The sequence below is a fragment of the Epinephelus fuscoguttatus genome, linkage group LG17, assembly GCF_011397635.1.
Source record: "Epinephelus fuscoguttatus linkage group LG17, E.fuscoguttatus.final_Chr_v1".
Lineage (NCBI taxonomy): Eukaryota > Metazoa > Chordata > Actinopteri > Perciformes > Serranidae > Epinephelus > Epinephelus fuscoguttatus.
The window spans coordinates 38,310,483-38,327,759 of record NC_064768.1 but is presented as its reverse complement, the minus strand read 5'-3'; the positions used below and the strand labels follow the sequence as shown (position 1 = coordinate 38,327,759).

The window sequence follows — 17,277 nt, the reverse complement described above, 5'->3', positions numbered from 1 at the left end:
ACTGATGGGAGTAACATTATTGACAAAAGTTGATACAACCACCACTCCTTCAAGTCCCACTTTGACGACAATTAACCACATCCTGCATTCCGTCAGAGCAGCAGAGAGCAGATTTACAAAGGACGCTATCATAAAACTGACTGTACTAATAAGGCAGTGACTGTGGCACCTTGTTACCTGAGGTAATTAACAAGCAAACGCTTGTCATATCTGATTTTACGATACTGGCACTCCATATCTTGGGTGTATTTCAGCACCCGTAGTTCCAGAGTGCTTGCACAAACAAACGTTAGGTGTTGGCCAAGTTTAATTCTGATTAATCAAAGGCCTCAAAAGCACATATCTCCACATCACGGTTGCTTAATGGAGCTGATACCACATCACATGTTAAGAAATGTGGTGATCAGAGTGGACAAACACACCTAAAGGGAGTGTACTAAGGTCTGCTTGTTATTCATTATGCCGTATCACCGTTACTAGTTTGCACAAAGTCACACTCTGTAACTGTGTTTGTTCGTTGCTCGGCCGAACCACTGATTTGTCTTTTGCTGTTTCTTGGATGTTTTTTTTGTACCACTTCAAAATAAGTGTACCTCGTCATGGATTCTTGGAGTTCTTGGACTCTTGAGTGTCAGTTTTAAGATAAATTGATGCTGACAAGAAGTAGTGGGAGATTTAGAGGTAAAGTCTGGGCGGATGCCAAGAGTGGCCACACCTCCCGACTATGGCCAAGAGTGGATTCTTGTGGCCGGTCAATATCAGAGAGCCACTGTGGAGGAGAGGTTGCCCGCTGAACGCATTCCCATAGTCTATTTCCCAGACAGGGGACATGATAGACTGAGAGGAAGACCTTTTTTCTTAAGGTAAGCCAAGAGATTTTACTCATGACTTTACATTTTGGGTCAATCATATTCAGTTTGCAAATCTGAGAACATTAAATTTAAGGGTAGAACTGGACATTCAGAGGCAGGATGAGAGAACATTTAACAAACTCTACCTTCAAGCTCGACTTTAACTTCCCTAAAGGCTGAAGCCAAGTGTTCCTCTGCGCTGCAGAAGGTTTTATATGTTGAACACGCGTTCCATCAATTATTAAAGGCATCTTTCTTCAAAGTGCTAAACTATGTAAGTAAGTGAAAATGCTTTAACTGTGGGACTGAGGCTCCACAGCTGTCAAAGAAATGGTGTGATTGGAAAAGAGAACCACTATCCAAAATGTGCAGTGAAATGTTTGGAACTTGTTAGAGAGTATTTTGCTAAATTAAGGTTGATTTTATTTATGTATTTATTTGTATTTTAAAACCTTCTTTGGATAACTGCCTAACTCTGCGTCTTTGTTGTGTTCTAGCTCTCCAGTTTTTAAAATCTACCTCCTGCAACTTTAAAGACAGACTTCTAAAGACTCACAGGCCAACAGAAGCCAATCTTTGCCGAACTCATGGATTGGAAATTCCTCCAGGGTCTTCTTAGCGGAGTCAACAAGTACTCCACTGCCTTCGGACGCATCTGGCTATCAGTGGTGTTTGTCTTCCGGGTGTTGGTCTTCGTGGTGGCTGCCGAACGGGTCTGGAGTGATGACCAGGGACACTTTGACTGCAACACCCGCCAACCAGGTTGCACCAACATCTGCTATGATTACTTCTTCCCCATCTCCCACATCCGTCTCTGGGCTCTCCAGCTCATCTTTGTCACCTGCCCTTCCTTCATGGTGGTGCTGCATGTAGCCTACCGGGAAGAACGGGAACGCAAGTACCGAGCCAAGCACGGCGAGAACACTCGGCTGTACGACAACCCGGGCCAAAAGCATGGCGGTCTGTGGTGGACTTACCTAATTAGCCTCTTCATCAAGACCACCTTTGAGATCACTTTTCTCTACGTGCTTCACTACATTTACGAAAGCTTCAAACTGCCCAGGAAGGTCCAGTGTGATGTCAGTCCCTGTCCGAATTTGGTGGACTGCTACATATCCCGGCCCACTGAGAAGACCATTTTCACCTACTTCATGGTGGGAGCATCCGTCGTGTGCGTGGTGCTCAACATCTGTGAGATTTTCTATCTGATCACTGCCCGCATGGTGAACCTCAAACAACGAGGCAGCATTCAGACTTCATCTAGAAAGGTCCACCCTAATAGGGACTGTGATGGCTGCAAGTCATCTCTTACATCATAGCTGGAAACCAAGTATAAACAAATGTTTGACTTACAATATGTGATCCTTTTTCCCCATTGAGGATATTTTCATTTAAAGAGTAATTTTATCTATAATTTTATATGTAATATAAATATATTGTATTTTGACACAAACGATCCGATGCTCTGCGCCAGAAGAAGGCTGAATCATTTGAGCTGCTGTACATCATGAACTAATCAATCATTAAATGAAGAATTGAAGGATTGCTTGAATTTGTGACCACTGTCATTTTGGCAATAATGTGCCACATATTCATACATATTAAACTGATCACCTGCGTATCATTCAGGATATTTTTTGTAATTGGGTACTTTGTCAAATGTGTGTTCGGCGTAGACATCTTCAGTGAACCTACAACGAGCAGGGCAGATATAAATGGGTGCAGTAGACTAAAGTGAACCAATAAAGATGTAGCTGGTGGATGCAACTTGTTTAGAATAAATCTGAAAAACCACAATGTGACGTTCCAAAATGTCTTGGGTACAAAATGATCCACGTGGGAGTTATTATTTGTAGTATACCCAAACCAACCAAAGCTGACATTGTTTGTTTCTTGTACTGCCTAAAATGGTGTCAAAGTACTGAAATTTGAGTTATTTTTGCTTTCAACTAAATAATAAAACCACAGCAAACACATGGTCATGGGTAAGATTTGCTTTCTCCTACTTCAATGGCTCCGTTTCTCCACCTGGTGGCACCAAAGGCATACTGCACTATCATGTGAAGGACGCGAAGCCTTCAGAAAACATGGCAATGAATTCTCCAAGAGTTATTTTTTGTGATTGTATATTATTTGCACTGCTTAGGCAATTCTGCATTCATAAATATTTCTAAACTATATCTGTGGCGCTCTTTAGTATCTTTGATAATGTGATCAGATCTTAAAAAAGCACAATTATTTCTCTTTCCCAGGCTTTGATCCAGTTGTTGGCACCATAACGAGCATATTTCAGAACTGTCCTCAAGTATCACATTTAGCAAAAAATTAAATTTTCCCTACCACGGAAATACCAACAGAAAACAAACAAACAAAATCAGGGAGGTGCTAACTAACAAGTGCATGCCTATGATCAAGGTTTACAAAATTAAACAGGTGAATTAGCGACTTTGTTTTCAAAATAAAAGCATGAAATGTATTCCTACAGTTGAAATATCTGTTGGAGAGCACTTAAAGGAGGACCGTAAGAGATAAAGCATATTTGCAGTATTAATTTACAACAGATTATACTCAAACAAAATCCTAACTTTTGTAATTTTGCTTAAACTTTTGCATTATTGCCTCCCTTCTTTCCATTTTTCTAACTTTCACCTGCTACATGATATTGCTTGAGGAAATCCAGTTAATGGGAGTTATTAAACTCTTCAAACAGCAACAAACAGGTGTTGTGATAAGTATACTATAGTGCTTGTCGCGTTTAATACACTTCTAGGAATATATTTTTAAATAAATTGGATTTTATTTTGAAAAAAATAAAAGCGCAGAGGACTCAGTGTGCGTCCTGCTGACAGACTGACAGACTGACAGACAGGACTGAGGTGCTTCGTTTGGACAGAAGAGAAGACACGCTGATAAACTCCACAGCCGATCCCCACCGTCAGTTTAAGCGAATGGTGACCTGAGAGAGATGGCCGATACAGGTAATGAACATGCCTGTGAGGTTTATTTAAATGAATGTAAACTGCAGACATGTGTTTGTTTCACACAACAAACTTTCGGATTGTTTGTTTGGGTGTGGTGTGGCACACTGCTGTGGAGGTGATGAGCTGTGGTGTGTTGGGAGGAAAGCTTTGAAACTGTGTTATCAATTCAATACTTCTATTTCGTCTAAATCCCTTCAGAAGTTAGAAAAGGTTTCCTGGCAGGCTGAGACAGTTTCAACAACCTCTGTACCAAAGTCGTGCTCCTGATGATTCCCAGTGCTTTAAATGAGAAATGAAACTGCAAATTGTTCTTGTGATCCATCTGAAGACACATCCTTTGTTCCACATGGCTGCAGGATGTGAGGCTGAACAGTGTGAAGGCTGGTGTGAAATCCAAATCGTCACCTTTGCTCTGCATGGGTTTGTCTCGGTAAAAGCAAGAAATGTTCACCAGATACTCAGATGTGAAACCGTCTTGTCGAGTGAGGATGGGAGCAGCAGGTTCAAATGGAGTTGAGTCCTTTGCATAAACACACGAATCCAGAGGGGGAACTCAAAACATTCAGCTCAGAGTTTTAGTTTGTTACTTTTCAGATGACATTTGCTTCGCAAGGTGTCTGTGTTCTGAGAAATTTAGGTTTTAGGTTTAATGTGAGATGTTAACAGGCATGAGCACGCACAGTGTGGCCTGAGTTACTTTACATGTGTTGAGCATAAGAACACTACACTGTCAGTGCCAGACTCATAACATTTGGTGCCCCAGGCAAGCTTCCCCTGCCCCCCCCCCCCCCCATTATTAGCATCTATTTATGATTACTGGATTCATTACAAACAAGAGCTAATGACAAATCCACACAAATAAACCGTAATAATCCACATACTCTCCACTCCCCCACTAATAAATGCTCTGTCGTGATCAATGATGATCGCTCACTGATGACACATTAAGGTGAACTGTATTGCCAGGACTAGAGGTGGTACCACTACTACTACTAGGGGTGAGTATCGTTAAGATTTTATCCATCCTACTCCTCGTATCAAGGGTGGAGCTGTGGTTAGCACTGTGGCCTCACAGCAAGAGGATTCCTGGTTTGAACTCAGGGTGGGCGGTTCGCACCGGGGGTGGGGGGAGTCCCTCTGTCCGTGTAGGTTTCCTCCAGGTGCTCCAGCTTCCTCCCACAGTCCAAAGACATGCAGGTTAATTGGTGACTCTAAATTGTCCGTAGGTGTGAACGTGAGTGTGAATGGTTGTCTGTCTCTAAAGCCCTTTTTAAACAGGAATTGTGCAAATTTGCAGGAAAGCCCAATCAGTCTTTTTTCAGCATTGGCAGTATAAAAACAAAATCGGGGAGTGCAGCAAAATGCCGCCTACCTACTTTTGTTTATACAGAATGTGCCTTTTTCGGGGCAATGGGGGGCGTGAGCAAGTAACAAAACGTGTAGCTCAGTGTGTGACGTAAACGGCGTGCAATTCCTTGTCTCCCCAGTTGCTCATCTTTACAGTGTCTGTCAGGTTTGTGTTTCCCTCTTGCTACTAGCTGCTCGCTAATTCCTGCTATCAGCTGTTTCCTGTTTATCCACCGCCAGTGGCTCGCACGTGCGGCGTCATCAACAGCTCCTCCCACAAGTCATCAACAGCCCCTCACGTGGCGGAAGGCCACCTCGGTCTGTTTAAACCAAAAAGGATCCACCAGTATGTTTACCTCTACAAGGCGGAAGATAGGGCACCTCGGATCAACTCGCCAATCCGGCTCTGTGTGTCTAAACGCTCGCAGCTTGCCGGCAAAACGGCCCAACATTCGCCAAAAATCTGGCAGTGTAAAAGGGGCTTATGTGTCAGCCCTGTGAGAGTCTGGTGACCTGTCCAGGGTGAACCCTGCCGCAACGGTTCCTTTTCATTTAAAATAATAATAAATATAACTAAATAATTGCTTTTCAGAAAATACATTAATTTAAAGAAAATAAATTCAGGATTATTGAATATTTTAAATATATCTGAATGTTGTTTCTAGAGCAGCAAAAGTAATTTTTACAACAGCAAAGCCACTATATAAATACTATTCCTGACATCACAATACTAAGAGAAGTTTAGTTTTTACTGTCACTGTAAGTCATTCCCTCTGTCCTCCTGTCTTCCTGTCCTTCTGTCCTCTGTCCTGCTGTCTCTCTGCTGATGTGATTCACTGTGTGCAGGTAACATTAGTGCTGGTAGAGGGAGGAGGGACTGTGTGTGTGTGTGTGTGTGTGTGTGTGTGAGCCAGCAGCTTAGTTTAAACGTATCTGCCCAATCTTCAGATAACAATTCACTATCAGCCAAACTATCATGCTGTCCTTGTGTAAAGCATAATGTTAGTGACGGTGGATGAGAGGCTGCGGACACAGCACAATGAAATATCTCTGTCTACTACTTCTGTTCACTGACTTTACTCCGATCTGTTCTATAGTTATGTGTTTAGCAGCTAATCATTAATACAAGTGACATCTCCGCTGTGGTTTTGACCCGGGCCTCGTGTTTCTGATCAATACAACGTGGACAACATGGATGACGTAACATCGCCTGAAATCTCTGTCGCTCTCTGTTTAGTATCATGGCTCTGTACATTAACTTGCTTCCTCTCCTCAGGACTGTGTTGTGCCAGCCTGGAGGAGCCCAAGACCCTGATGAAGATGGGTCTGAGCATGGTCCTCATCGGTCACGTGAACTTCCTGCTCGGAGCGCTGGTGCACGGTGTGGTGCTCAGACACATCAACCTGCACAAGCAGGCCCGGGCCATGGAGTACGCCATCTCTAATGTGGTCGCGCTCACCTCTGGGCTTATAGTGAGTCTATAGCCGTGTAAGATGTGTGCTAATCCTGCAGTTATCAGGACGGGATGGCATCTGTGGGAATATTACTGAGAATAAGGGGAAGACAACGTTTTCGACATTATGTCCATTAGACAGAGAAAAAACAGACACATAAACAAACCATGAAGAAAAGCAATTTCATTTCAGCACTCTGTGTCAGACTTTGCAATTTCAAGTTGTGGAGTTTTCCATCAGGGCTGTGGTTGCACCCCGCAGACCACAAGCGACAAATGCATTTAAAGTAAACCTAGAATTGATCATAAAGTACTGCAGAAACTTTCTAAATACAAAAATCAATATTGCAACAAAGGGTTCTTTGGGCTTGTGCCTCACTGGATCCTTCTAGTCATTAGGGCAACTTGTAAAACCACTTTTACTTGTAAAACCACTTTCTTAAACATAGAGCCCTTGGAAAACTCTTTATGTACACAGGAAGTACATGTGTATTCTCCCATTTTAAAAATGTAGAATATTATTGTTTGTTCAGTCACAGATTTGTGTGACAGTTGACCCTTTGCTAAGCCCTGCCCCCGGGACACAGTCTGGTCAGTCATAGTGTAGCATCGGCCAGCTCCGACCAACGGCTGTGCTCGTTTCAGATTTTCTTCATTTTCAGGCTGGTTTTGTGGATGTAGAGTAAGTCATGGGTAAATGTGTTGCAGTGATACCTGTTACCCGGAGATGTTGGAAGGAGATGTTTTCTTCTCACTCCAAAACCAAACTCAAACCCTGAAAAGTGTAGCGTTAGCAAGCTAGCTACTGGGTATGGGCAATATAAGTAATTTCCATATTTGAGTATTGGCATTGAATTGTGATCGAGTACTCGAGTACTCAAACATGAAAACGAAACAAAATGCATAAGAACAGGACCCTAAATGAACACCCAAATGAAAATACAGGTAGGGGTTAGGGGATAGCCAATGTTTCGGCACTGCAAAGACTGTAGTGATCAGCTATATGCAAGTTTAACATCACATAACTCACACTGCACATTAATTTAGTTTATTTTGTTGAAATACTTCCAGACATCACTCTTATGCCTGGTCTACATTCTGCCTATAATGTTAGATCGAATAATGTCTGACTGAAAATGTTGATCCTTACCTGTAGCTGCTTAGATCTGTCATTTTTGCTATCAATATCTTTGCAGATATTCATAGGTAGCGGTGAGAGAACTGCGTCCTGTCCAAGAAACATTTTAATATAGAACAGGTTGAATTTACATGTATCTGTTATATGTATTCTCTCATGCAAAGCAAAAGAAAATTAAAAATATAATAACTCGATATGTTGAACGAATACTGATGTCCAAATCGAGTACTCTTGCATCATCCACCATCCCTACCAGCTACTGAAGGTATACTAAATATACAAATGCTGCTTTTGCATTTAAATAATTGGAACAGTGCAAAAGACCTACTCTGCTTTACAGGAACAGAGGAGGGAAGTAGGGAAACTTGGCCAATTTTCAACTAGGTCTGTGTCATCGCAGTGTGTGCAGTTGAACGCGCTGCAGTGACATTATGTTTTCTCTTTTGTTGTATAATTCCCCTGGGAAGCACTGTGTGACTTAAGTCTATGAAAAGCGCTTTATAATTCATTTTTACTTTCTTGACTTTACTTACTTCCCCGGGAGCTCCCTGCCCATCTGCTGGCAGAGGTGTGGGCACTGGCAGCACAGGGGGGAAGCCAAACACCTTTCATCTTTTGTTTCGATCACCAGGTGATGTGGTGATTCAACTCTCACACATTCATCGACAGGATTTAGCTTCTTTATTTATATTTTTACCACCCTAGACATATCCTTCAAACGTAATGCGACACACATTCTGTCTGCTTCTCTCTGATATCGCCATTTTTTCACAAACAATTCATATTTCTTCAGGTATTGCAGTTGGACAGTGCAGGCTCCATGCTAGCTGCCGCAGCTTGACCGACCTTCACAAAGGGGCGGGGCTTAGCAAACGGTCAATTAAGGGCAATTCTATGATGAGTTGTTTTTCCACAGGCTTTGCAAAAACAACTTTCAAAGCACACAAAGACGCTTAACGACATATTTGAAATGCTTGTAGTGTAAGCACAGCTGTGGTGTTGACAGAATCAAGTTTTGACTTTCGTTGTTTTACGACCTTGGGTACATCAGACTGGGTGAGAAATATGTGGTTGCAGTTGAGCAATATGAATTTTGTTTAAATCCCTGCTGTCTCGTCTCTGCAGGGAGTTGTTGTCGGCATTCTGGCTATTGTCCTGTCTAAAAACAAGAAGAGTCGAGGCCTGGTTAGTATCACTTATGTTTTTCCTATAAACAGCCTGCTGTCAGTCCTTTCCCCTGCTGCTCTCACTGTCTCTTCTCTTTCCATTGATCCCTCCTACATTGCCAGATCAGTATTGTCAAGGCACTCTCTGCTAAGTTTGATCTGTCTGCCTGCACTGCACGCACCTTGCTTTTCTCTTTGATATTTTCATAGATTATTCTCAGCTTTGGTCTCAGTCTATCCAGTCAGGAGGACATTAAAAACCCCCTTTGAGCTCCTGCACGTTGCCTCGGGTGTCTGAATCGGAGCCTGCAGAGCTGGAATAGTTTCGGTGTTTGTTCCGCTCTCCCTCCGGTCATGCAGCACGGCTTCTCCTGTGTGTTTACTCAATCAGCTGTCAGGCTGCTCAGACGGGACTGACGAGGCAGCAAGCTGAACAGAATGAGTAAGCGCGGGCGTACCTGCCGCGATAAACCACTCCCCGTTCCCTTTGTTAGTGAGAGCAACCGTGATCTGGGCAAAGCAGCAGTTAAACTCCTCATCCGTCTTGTTATCTTTTTCAATAATCCAGGCATCACATTGCATGAATAACAAGTAAGCTTAACACTCCCTTTTTTATGTTAACACAGTCCTTTATCACACGTAGTGGCTACTACAGCTTGTAATCTCTCTACGTCCATTATTTCTTAGTGTTCTTATCAAGTTTCGACTCAGCCGCTCAGTCATCTTCTCAATTTAAATGTCTACAGACTTTCTGTACTCATGTCTCACCTTCTGTAAATGTATTAAAGGATAGGTTCACTGTTTTTGTACTCGCATATTATTTGTCATAGCTGATAGCTTTGGTTTCTAATGTTGCAACTTCTTACTGGGAGTTTGGCTACGGCTATTAAATGACCAAAACCAGTCAGTAGTCTCGCCTTGTTTTAGACATCCCTATCCTATCTTTGCCAAGACTATTTGTTGTTAAAAAAAAAAAAAAAAAAGCTAAGTAATTGACTCAAACCACAGTGGCCATATTCATGAAAATAAATGTAGCCCAAAATGCTCATCACAACTTCGTAGAGCCCACGGTAATGTCTTCATGTGTGTTGTTTTGTTTGACCAAACGGCCCAAACACAGAGATGTTCACTTTACCCTTCAATACTGGTGAGAAGCAGCAAGTCCTGCAGTTTGGGAGGCTGCAGCCTGAGAACGTTTGACATTTTTTCAATATTTAATAGTAGTTTTTCTGTCAACTGACTTATCAACTTATCATTTCAGCTCACAGGATCAATTCATTGTTCGTTTTGGTCTTTTCATGGAAATCGGCAATATGTAAAATATAAAATAACTTCATCCTTTAAACTCAGTTTAGTGTAGAGATCGTCAGGTTATCACAAACCCTCAAAAATCTTTCAGGAAAAAAGAAGCTCACAGTAAATGACACTGTTCAAATGTTTTACAAAAAAAAATGGTCACATACTTTTGTTTTTGCATGTTAGTGACTTTATTTTTCATCAGTTCTTGCATTATGTTGGAAAGCTATCTTAATGGAATACTCAATTGTGATCGCCTGCGTGTCCACTCATTCCTGATTTAAGACACCTACAAAGTAGTTCCAGTGACTGTGTCTGGGGATTGTGACATGTCTGGATAGTTGGCTCGTCTTGTTGTTGAACACATTGTCATATTATATTTACTGTTTGTCAGCCGTACATGATGTTATGACTTTGAATCTTGCTAGCGCAGTGTTAGCTTTTTGGCTTATAGCTTAGCCAAAGGGTGCTGTGAGCTGAGCAGACTAGAAATATCATCTACTGCCAAGTTGTTTTTAAGGTTCGTCCTGTTTGTTGGAGACGCAAACAACATTTCCATTGCATAACACCCTCATGGGATGGTAATGATTATTCCAGGTATTAGTCAAATCCCAAGGTGTTACCAGGGAAACTTTAGATTTTGATTGCAAAATGCAAGAAAATATGTATTTTCTTTTACTTTGATTAGTGAGCATAGTATAAGTGAGATGACGCCTGTCAAAGTGTCCAAAATCAGGAATTAATGATCCCCCTGTCCATGTTTTCCAGTGATAACAAACACATTACCCTAACACATTTCCTCTCTCCATATTAATGTTGTTTATTCTTTGCTCTCCTCTCATGTGCTTACTGTTGCCCCACTTTTGCAACTTAAGCTTAATCTTCTCAGCCATCATGGTTTTGATCCCTGATTGTTTTCCTTGTCTGTCCTTCTGTTCCCCCACAGACGTGGTCCCTTTTCATGGTTGGTCTGGCTGCGGCTCTCATGGCAGCAGCCTCAGCCATCGGACTCTTCATATCTGTGGTGAGGGCCATCATTCACGGCGGGCGAAGCCTCCTGACTCACTGCCGCTTCCCCGATGCCATTGGCTACTCCAGCATCACCAACGAGTGTCCTTTTGACCCCACACGCATCTACGTGAGTGTATTAGTGTGTGCGACAGACGCTGAGATCAAGGCGTGAACTGTGACCTTTTCTGCGGAGGCTGGCTCTTTGAACAGCTGACCATTGTCACGGCTGCATATACACAACAGAGCCATGTGGCTGTGCCCCTTTTGTGTGTGTGTGTATGTATACAGAGGGTGTGGGAGAAGGAGGGAGCGTGAGGCTGGGTGTCTGTCTTTTCTGTCACTCAGTCAGTCACACTGTGCAGCCGGTGGGCTGGTGGCAGAAATGCTGACCTGACCCTGTCGGTCCACTTCAGGCTCTGTCCTGTTTCAGTGTGCCACAGATGGACTGTCACACCCGCTCAGCTTCACAGCTGCAGCCACACCATCACACGACTTTGGCATTTTAGCATGGCTAGTAGTCTACAATTTGTCAGTTAGGTGACCTTTATCTGAAGCTAGAGCTATTGATGTAAGGGGTTAATGGCAGCGCCACTGTAAATGCATACAGCGTCGCCTTTGAGTTATAGCTCAGTGTCAGATTTCATCCATTGGTAGCACACACATCATTAGGCAGATGTACAGCCCCTGACAGCATCTGTTTACATTAGGTCATCTCTTTGTGACACACAGCGACGGTGGGAGGGTTTTAACTCGTGTCATTATTGAATAGGGGACTGGTGTCATGCAATCGGCGCGGTTACAGTGCTGTCTGTCATCACACTGTCTCTTGTGTACCTACTCGGGGCTCTGGGTAATTTCATAGTGCGGAGATTGAGCTTTTTGACTTAATGCACCACTGAGCAACATTTATAGCAATGAACAGGGCCCAGCCTCTGACGCTGTATCCAGTTCTCATTATACATCCATGCTCAACCTGCAGCTATATCTACTTGTAGTAACTTCTCCTGCTATCTTTAGCTTGTATGCAGCTAACAGCAGTAATAAGCTGTCCAAATCAGGCCCCCAGGAAGTTAGCGGGGCTTTGAAGCCAGTTTTTATAGTGTCCAAACAGTGGTACTGCAGTTTCTGGGATATGCCACATGATGCCCTGTGACCCAAGATGACCTCATCGCATTTTTCAGCGTCACATCCCCTGCAAAATGACTTGTTTCACTATCAGGATTTGATCTATTCAGTCTATTCAGATAACATTCAGAAGTCTTAAAGAGCTGCACAATTTAATAATGTTACCCCTACTGAAATTAGCAGAGCATTATGCCTGTGGATATTCTCATTTTTCCAGGTCATAGTTATCTCAAGGCAATTGAATCGAGCGTAACTGGACTTAGTTTTGTCTTAAAAGATGTTTCACCTCTTATTATCTTGTTGGGTTAGGGTAAGGGTTACATCTTGTTACTCATAAGGTGGATTACTGCTATGTTTGGCTTCATATTTAGTCACTACAATGTAACGTTGTAGCAGGGTTCAAATAACGGTTGCGTTGGTGGGTTTGTCTTGTGCTAGTGGCGGGCACGGTTTGTATGGTTGTGTCGTGTAGGCTTCAAACTGAATGTGGCTGCAGCGAGACATGTCTCCAAATACTGACATAATTAACCAACAGTTGAGGAAAAGTCTTGTTTATTATATTTTGAGCTTTTGTTTTGTAGTCATGGCAACCATTCATATCAATATTAATGATTTTAAGAATTCTAAAAAAAAAAAAAAAAAAAAAAAGGAGAAAATCAGTGAGATATAAAGTGAGAAAATCAGTTTCTAACAGACTCCCAGGGGGAGTCAACTTATCTGGAAGATAAAATTCCAGATAAAACACTCAGTCTGTTTAGCTTTCCTAAAACGAGGGATTACTTGTATCATTTTGGATGTGCTCGCTTTTGGTTTTTGCCTCTGGATAAAGTCAGAAACTCAGTTCCAACTCAGCGTCAGCACAGAAGCAACTAACTTTTCTTTGTGGTCCTCTGAGACTGCAGACCATGCTGTTCACTCGGAGCTGCTTATTAGCATGGGACCTCCAATATAGCTGCTGGAGGGCCCATTACATCACCTGAATGAGTGTTTGGGCTTCTGGTTCTGTATTCATAGCTGCTTAGAGGCAGTAATGATGGTTATGCAAGGTTTATTTTTTGCTTCCTGCATATTTCATCACAAGTTCCAAAGAAAGCTCCAAACTTGGGACTGTAAATGTTCGTTCTCTTTGTAGTCTGCGAGTCAGCATGCCTAACAAACAGCAGCTCTTTTTCTTTGAATTCCCTCTGTGTATTTTTTCTTTGATACACTCTGCTCTGCATATTTTATTCACAATGCTGACTCTCCTGTGCAAACTGAAACGGATTTGGTTCTGTGTTTTTGCTCCACAGTGGTTTGAGGAAAAATAAGGCTGTGTATCACATCATTACCCACACTGTACACCTGACTGTGGGAAGCTGCTCTTGCCTCAGATTGTTTTTTTTTATGGTCCAGCTGGTGGTTGCCACTTACTCCACTCCTCCATCCCTCCCCAGAGTACCACTCTGATCCTGTGGGTGCCTCTGATCGTGACTTGTGTCATCCAGATGGTGTTTTCCGCCCGGTGCTTTGCTGTCTGTGCTTCATTCCTGGGTCTACCTTGCTGTCCAAACAGGAAGAGAAAAAGAGACTATGGCAGAGCGGTGAGATTTCCACTCAAACCTAAACTATTAGCTACAGTTCACAAAAACTCACACAGTCACAAAAATTTGGATTAAAAATGAATTACTCTTTGTGCAGATCAATGTGGTGAGGCCGATGGAGGAAGCTGCTCCCTCTCGCTACACTGAACCTCCAACACGCTACACGGAACCACCAAGAAGCCACCGCGAACCTCCAAGACGGAATGCTGAACCTCCAAGACAGCAGCGCAGACCCCCTCCCCCTTCACAGCCTCCTCCCCGTCAGCATCGGAGTCTTCCTCCCTCGGAGAGGCGGCCTCTTCGCCAGCCACACAGAGAAAGGTCAAACAGAGAAAGGCAAGAAACGAGGGTTGGCAGCCAGCAAAGGGCACCGGAAGAGCACCAACTGCTGGAGAGGGGTACGCTGGAAAGGTCCAGCTTCTGGATTTAGACATATTTGACATGCCAGAGCTTCTTGAAGACAAAATGCTCTGCAGTGCTTCAATACTTGGATTCAGACTTCATACTTGCAACCCTATCGTCCAGTTAGTACTTCATGAACTCTGAGCCGGTGATGGGTTTTTTCAGCAGTGCTGATGTATGGATTTTCTGAGGCTCAGACTGTTTGCACAGTGTACAGGATCCCAGTTATGTGAGTGTGTCTGTTCTTGTATTTCTGTTCTGATGAGGGTCAAATTATTGATATCAGGATAGACTTATGAGGTAAATCTTTCAAAGTGAGGACGTGGTCTCAAATGATGCGTATAGGAGGGATTATTCAGAGTAGGGTTGCAGCGTTATACCGGTCTCAAGGTATAAGGTATGATATAAAAGTTGACAGTTCATGACTGTATCATCATTTGCCTATTGACGATACTGAAAATAATACAACTGGACAGATAATACTTCCATTAACAAAACGGTTTAAATGTAAATATAATACCGTTGCAACCCTAATTCAGAGTAAAAAAAAAAGTCAACATTTTGAGAAATTCACTTTGTCACTTTCTTGCTGAGAGTTAGACGAGGAGATTGAGACCACTCTCACGTTTGTGCGTTAAGCACGGAACTGGAGTTAGGCCATGGTTAACTTAGCTTAGCATAAAGACTGGAATCAGGGGGAAACAGCTAGCTAGCTCTCTCTAAACAACTTTAAAGTTCGCTATTAACATGTGATATCTTTATTTTTTGCGCATAGAAAGGTGTTTATACGTCATGTTTTGTTTTTGAGTTGGGAGTTGATAAGCTCAGGTTAGTATGAAACTGGAGGAGACACAGCTATCCTGGCTCTGGTCACCATGAGAATGGAAACAGAGGGCTCGGCAGGGACGGAGCACCCGCTGCAGCAAGCGAACACGCCGTCTGTGGTCATTTTGACTTGACTGGCAAACTTCACTCCAAGCAAATTGGCTGTAGAAACTGAAACTGAATGTATAATTAACATTTAGGCTTTTGTATATTTTCTTTGCTCAAAGGTGTGTTCTTTAACTTGACCTAGCTAGATTTATTCCCTGCTGTCAGTCTCGATGCTAAGCTAAGCTAATCATCTCCTGGTACGAGAGCAGAATCAATCTTCTTGTCTAAAATGTGTAAGTGTTCTCTTAATGTATGAGTTTACACACACAATGGAGGCAGTAGGACCAGTGAAATGCTCTCATGAGTGGTGACGTACAGTGTGAAATGTGTGTGTGTGTGTGTGGGTGTGTCTCCAAGCTTTTGTGTTTTTATTGCCTGATTGAATAATTGAGAAACGATTGAGCATGCGTGTGTGTATTCTGCTGTTAGGTCAAGACACACTCGTTTCAAGACAAACTGCTAGTTTTTGTATTTATTAACTTTAGTCAACAAGCAAATAAAGTTTTTATTCAAAAGTCTGCATCTTTCTTGTGTGTGTTTTGTAGCTGAACTCTGTGACCGAAAACACCTCAGTTTAAAATGCGGTAACGGCAGCAGCTGTAGTGGCCTGACAGGAATGACTGGTTACACTCAGACACACATGTAGACATCTTGACAGGTCGGTGCAAACACTGTCACCCACGTCCTGTCAGGACTATGTTAATAAGGACTTCCAGTGTACCTGACAGGCTGCAACACTCAGGTGCATGACAGCAGTGTTCAGCTGTCAGACCAGACGTTAGCCTTGTGCGCTTGGCTCCTTAATGCGTTCCTTACAAATAACCAGAAATGAGGAAACAGTCCACACGTGCAGCTTTGAAACACATAGGTATATTTCGATTTCAGGTCCAACGGAACAAACATGTCATCCTCACGTGAGGTTTTCATGCAACAGAAAAACAGGAAGGAAAGGGAGGTGAGGAAGGGAGAAAGAAAGAAAGAAAGAAAGAAAGGGGTGTATTTATCCAACACAAGGTACCAGTTCATCAGAGGCAGTGAGAATAGAAAAGGGTTAAAGTGTAGATCAGGGGTTAGCAACTGTTGTTCCTTATCCTACCAGCAGAAGGCAGTGACACTATAGGATCCCCGAAAGCAGAGGTGCAGCTGGTTAGGAAGCTCCTGTGCAAATGTTTGGTACAAGTTAGGTCAGTAATGTCGTGTGGATGCAGCTGCACCAGCACGGCTCTCATTGGTAGTTCATTTTGCCACCACTGCACACAATAGTTCAATTTGTGAGGTAGTGAGATGTTGGGCAACAGACATACTGGGCTGACATTGGCCATTTTTGAAATATCTGATGTTGAGTCTGGTGTGACAGAGGCTCTTCTCTGACTTGCTATAGAAACATGTCCCACTCAGTTATTTTTATCTCATGTGGCAGACAGAGAAATCATTTTGTGCCAGGGTTTTATTCCTCACTTTCTACAGTGTGTAAAGGGAAGCCTGTCTAACCCTCCTTTATGGAGCTGCTAACCAGCCTGAAATAACTGCATTAGTCTGGATTTCAATGACGCGTTTGAGTGTCATCTCAAAAGGATCTTCTAACATACGAATACAATTACTGAACAAACACTGAACCTCATGATTAAAGCTAATTTAAACCCATTTATATAATTTGGGGCAGTTTAATCTATAACAATACAACATACTTCATAAACTGATATACTTTGAGTGTAAAATCTTAACTAGTAACTACAGTTGTCAGGTAAATGTAGTGCAGTAAAAAGTACAATATTTGCCCCTGAAATGTTGTGGAGGAGTATAAAGTAGCATAAAATGAAAGGGTACAGTAGGGTACCTTAGTACTGTACTTATTCCAGCAATCGAGTAAATGTACTTAGTTACATTCCACCACTTTTAAATACAGAAAACACTTAAACATTAAACTTATCAGCCTATAAAAGTAAAGAACCTGAAGGTCCCCTCCTAAAAGAATGATGTACGGTTATCTGCG

At 42.6% G+C, this 17,277-nt stretch overlaps 3 protein-coding genes across 11 annotated transcripts in view; 2 read left to right on the top strand and 1 right to left on the bottom strand.

Moving 5' to 3' along the window:
• The window catches only part of zgc:91944 (uncharacterized protein LOC436941 homolog), a 142,281-nt gene that overhangs the window by 33,477 nt on the left and 91,527 nt on the right, over nucleotides 1–17,277 (bottom strand). The gene's annotated exons all lie outside the window — the stretch shown is intronic.
• Nucleotides 150–2,808, top strand: LOC125904614 (gap junction beta-3 protein-like). Its single transcript, XM_049602171.1, has 2 exons — nucleotides 150–863; nucleotides 1,349–2,808. Exon 2 carries the CDS (start codon nucleotides 1,439–1,441, stop codon nucleotides 2,168–2,170), a length of 732 nt encoding a protein of 243 aa, XP_049458128.1. The 5' UTR covers nucleotides 150–863; nucleotides 1,349–1,438; the 3' UTR covers nucleotides 2,171–2,808.
• tmem54b (transmembrane protein 54b) lies at nucleotides 3,711–16,787 on the top strand. 2 transcript variants are annotated; one of them, XM_049602126.1, is made up of 6 exons: nucleotides 3,711–3,829; nucleotides 6,456–6,652; nucleotides 8,897–8,956; nucleotides 11,180–11,371; nucleotides 13,803–13,949; nucleotides 14,047–16,787. In XM_049602126.1, the coding sequence occupies exons 1-6, from the start codon at nucleotides 3,817–3,819 to the stop codon at nucleotides 14,377–14,379; spliced, it is 942 nt and encodes a 313-aa protein (XP_049458083.1). In that variant the 5' UTR covers nucleotides 3,711–3,816; the 3' UTR covers nucleotides 14,380–16,787. The 2 variants fall into 2 exon arrangements, with proteins under 2 accessions (XP_049458083.1, XP_049458084.1); XM_049602127.1 differs by lacking the exons at nucleotides 13,803–13,949; nucleotides 14,047–16,787 and adding an exon at nucleotides 13,659–13,794.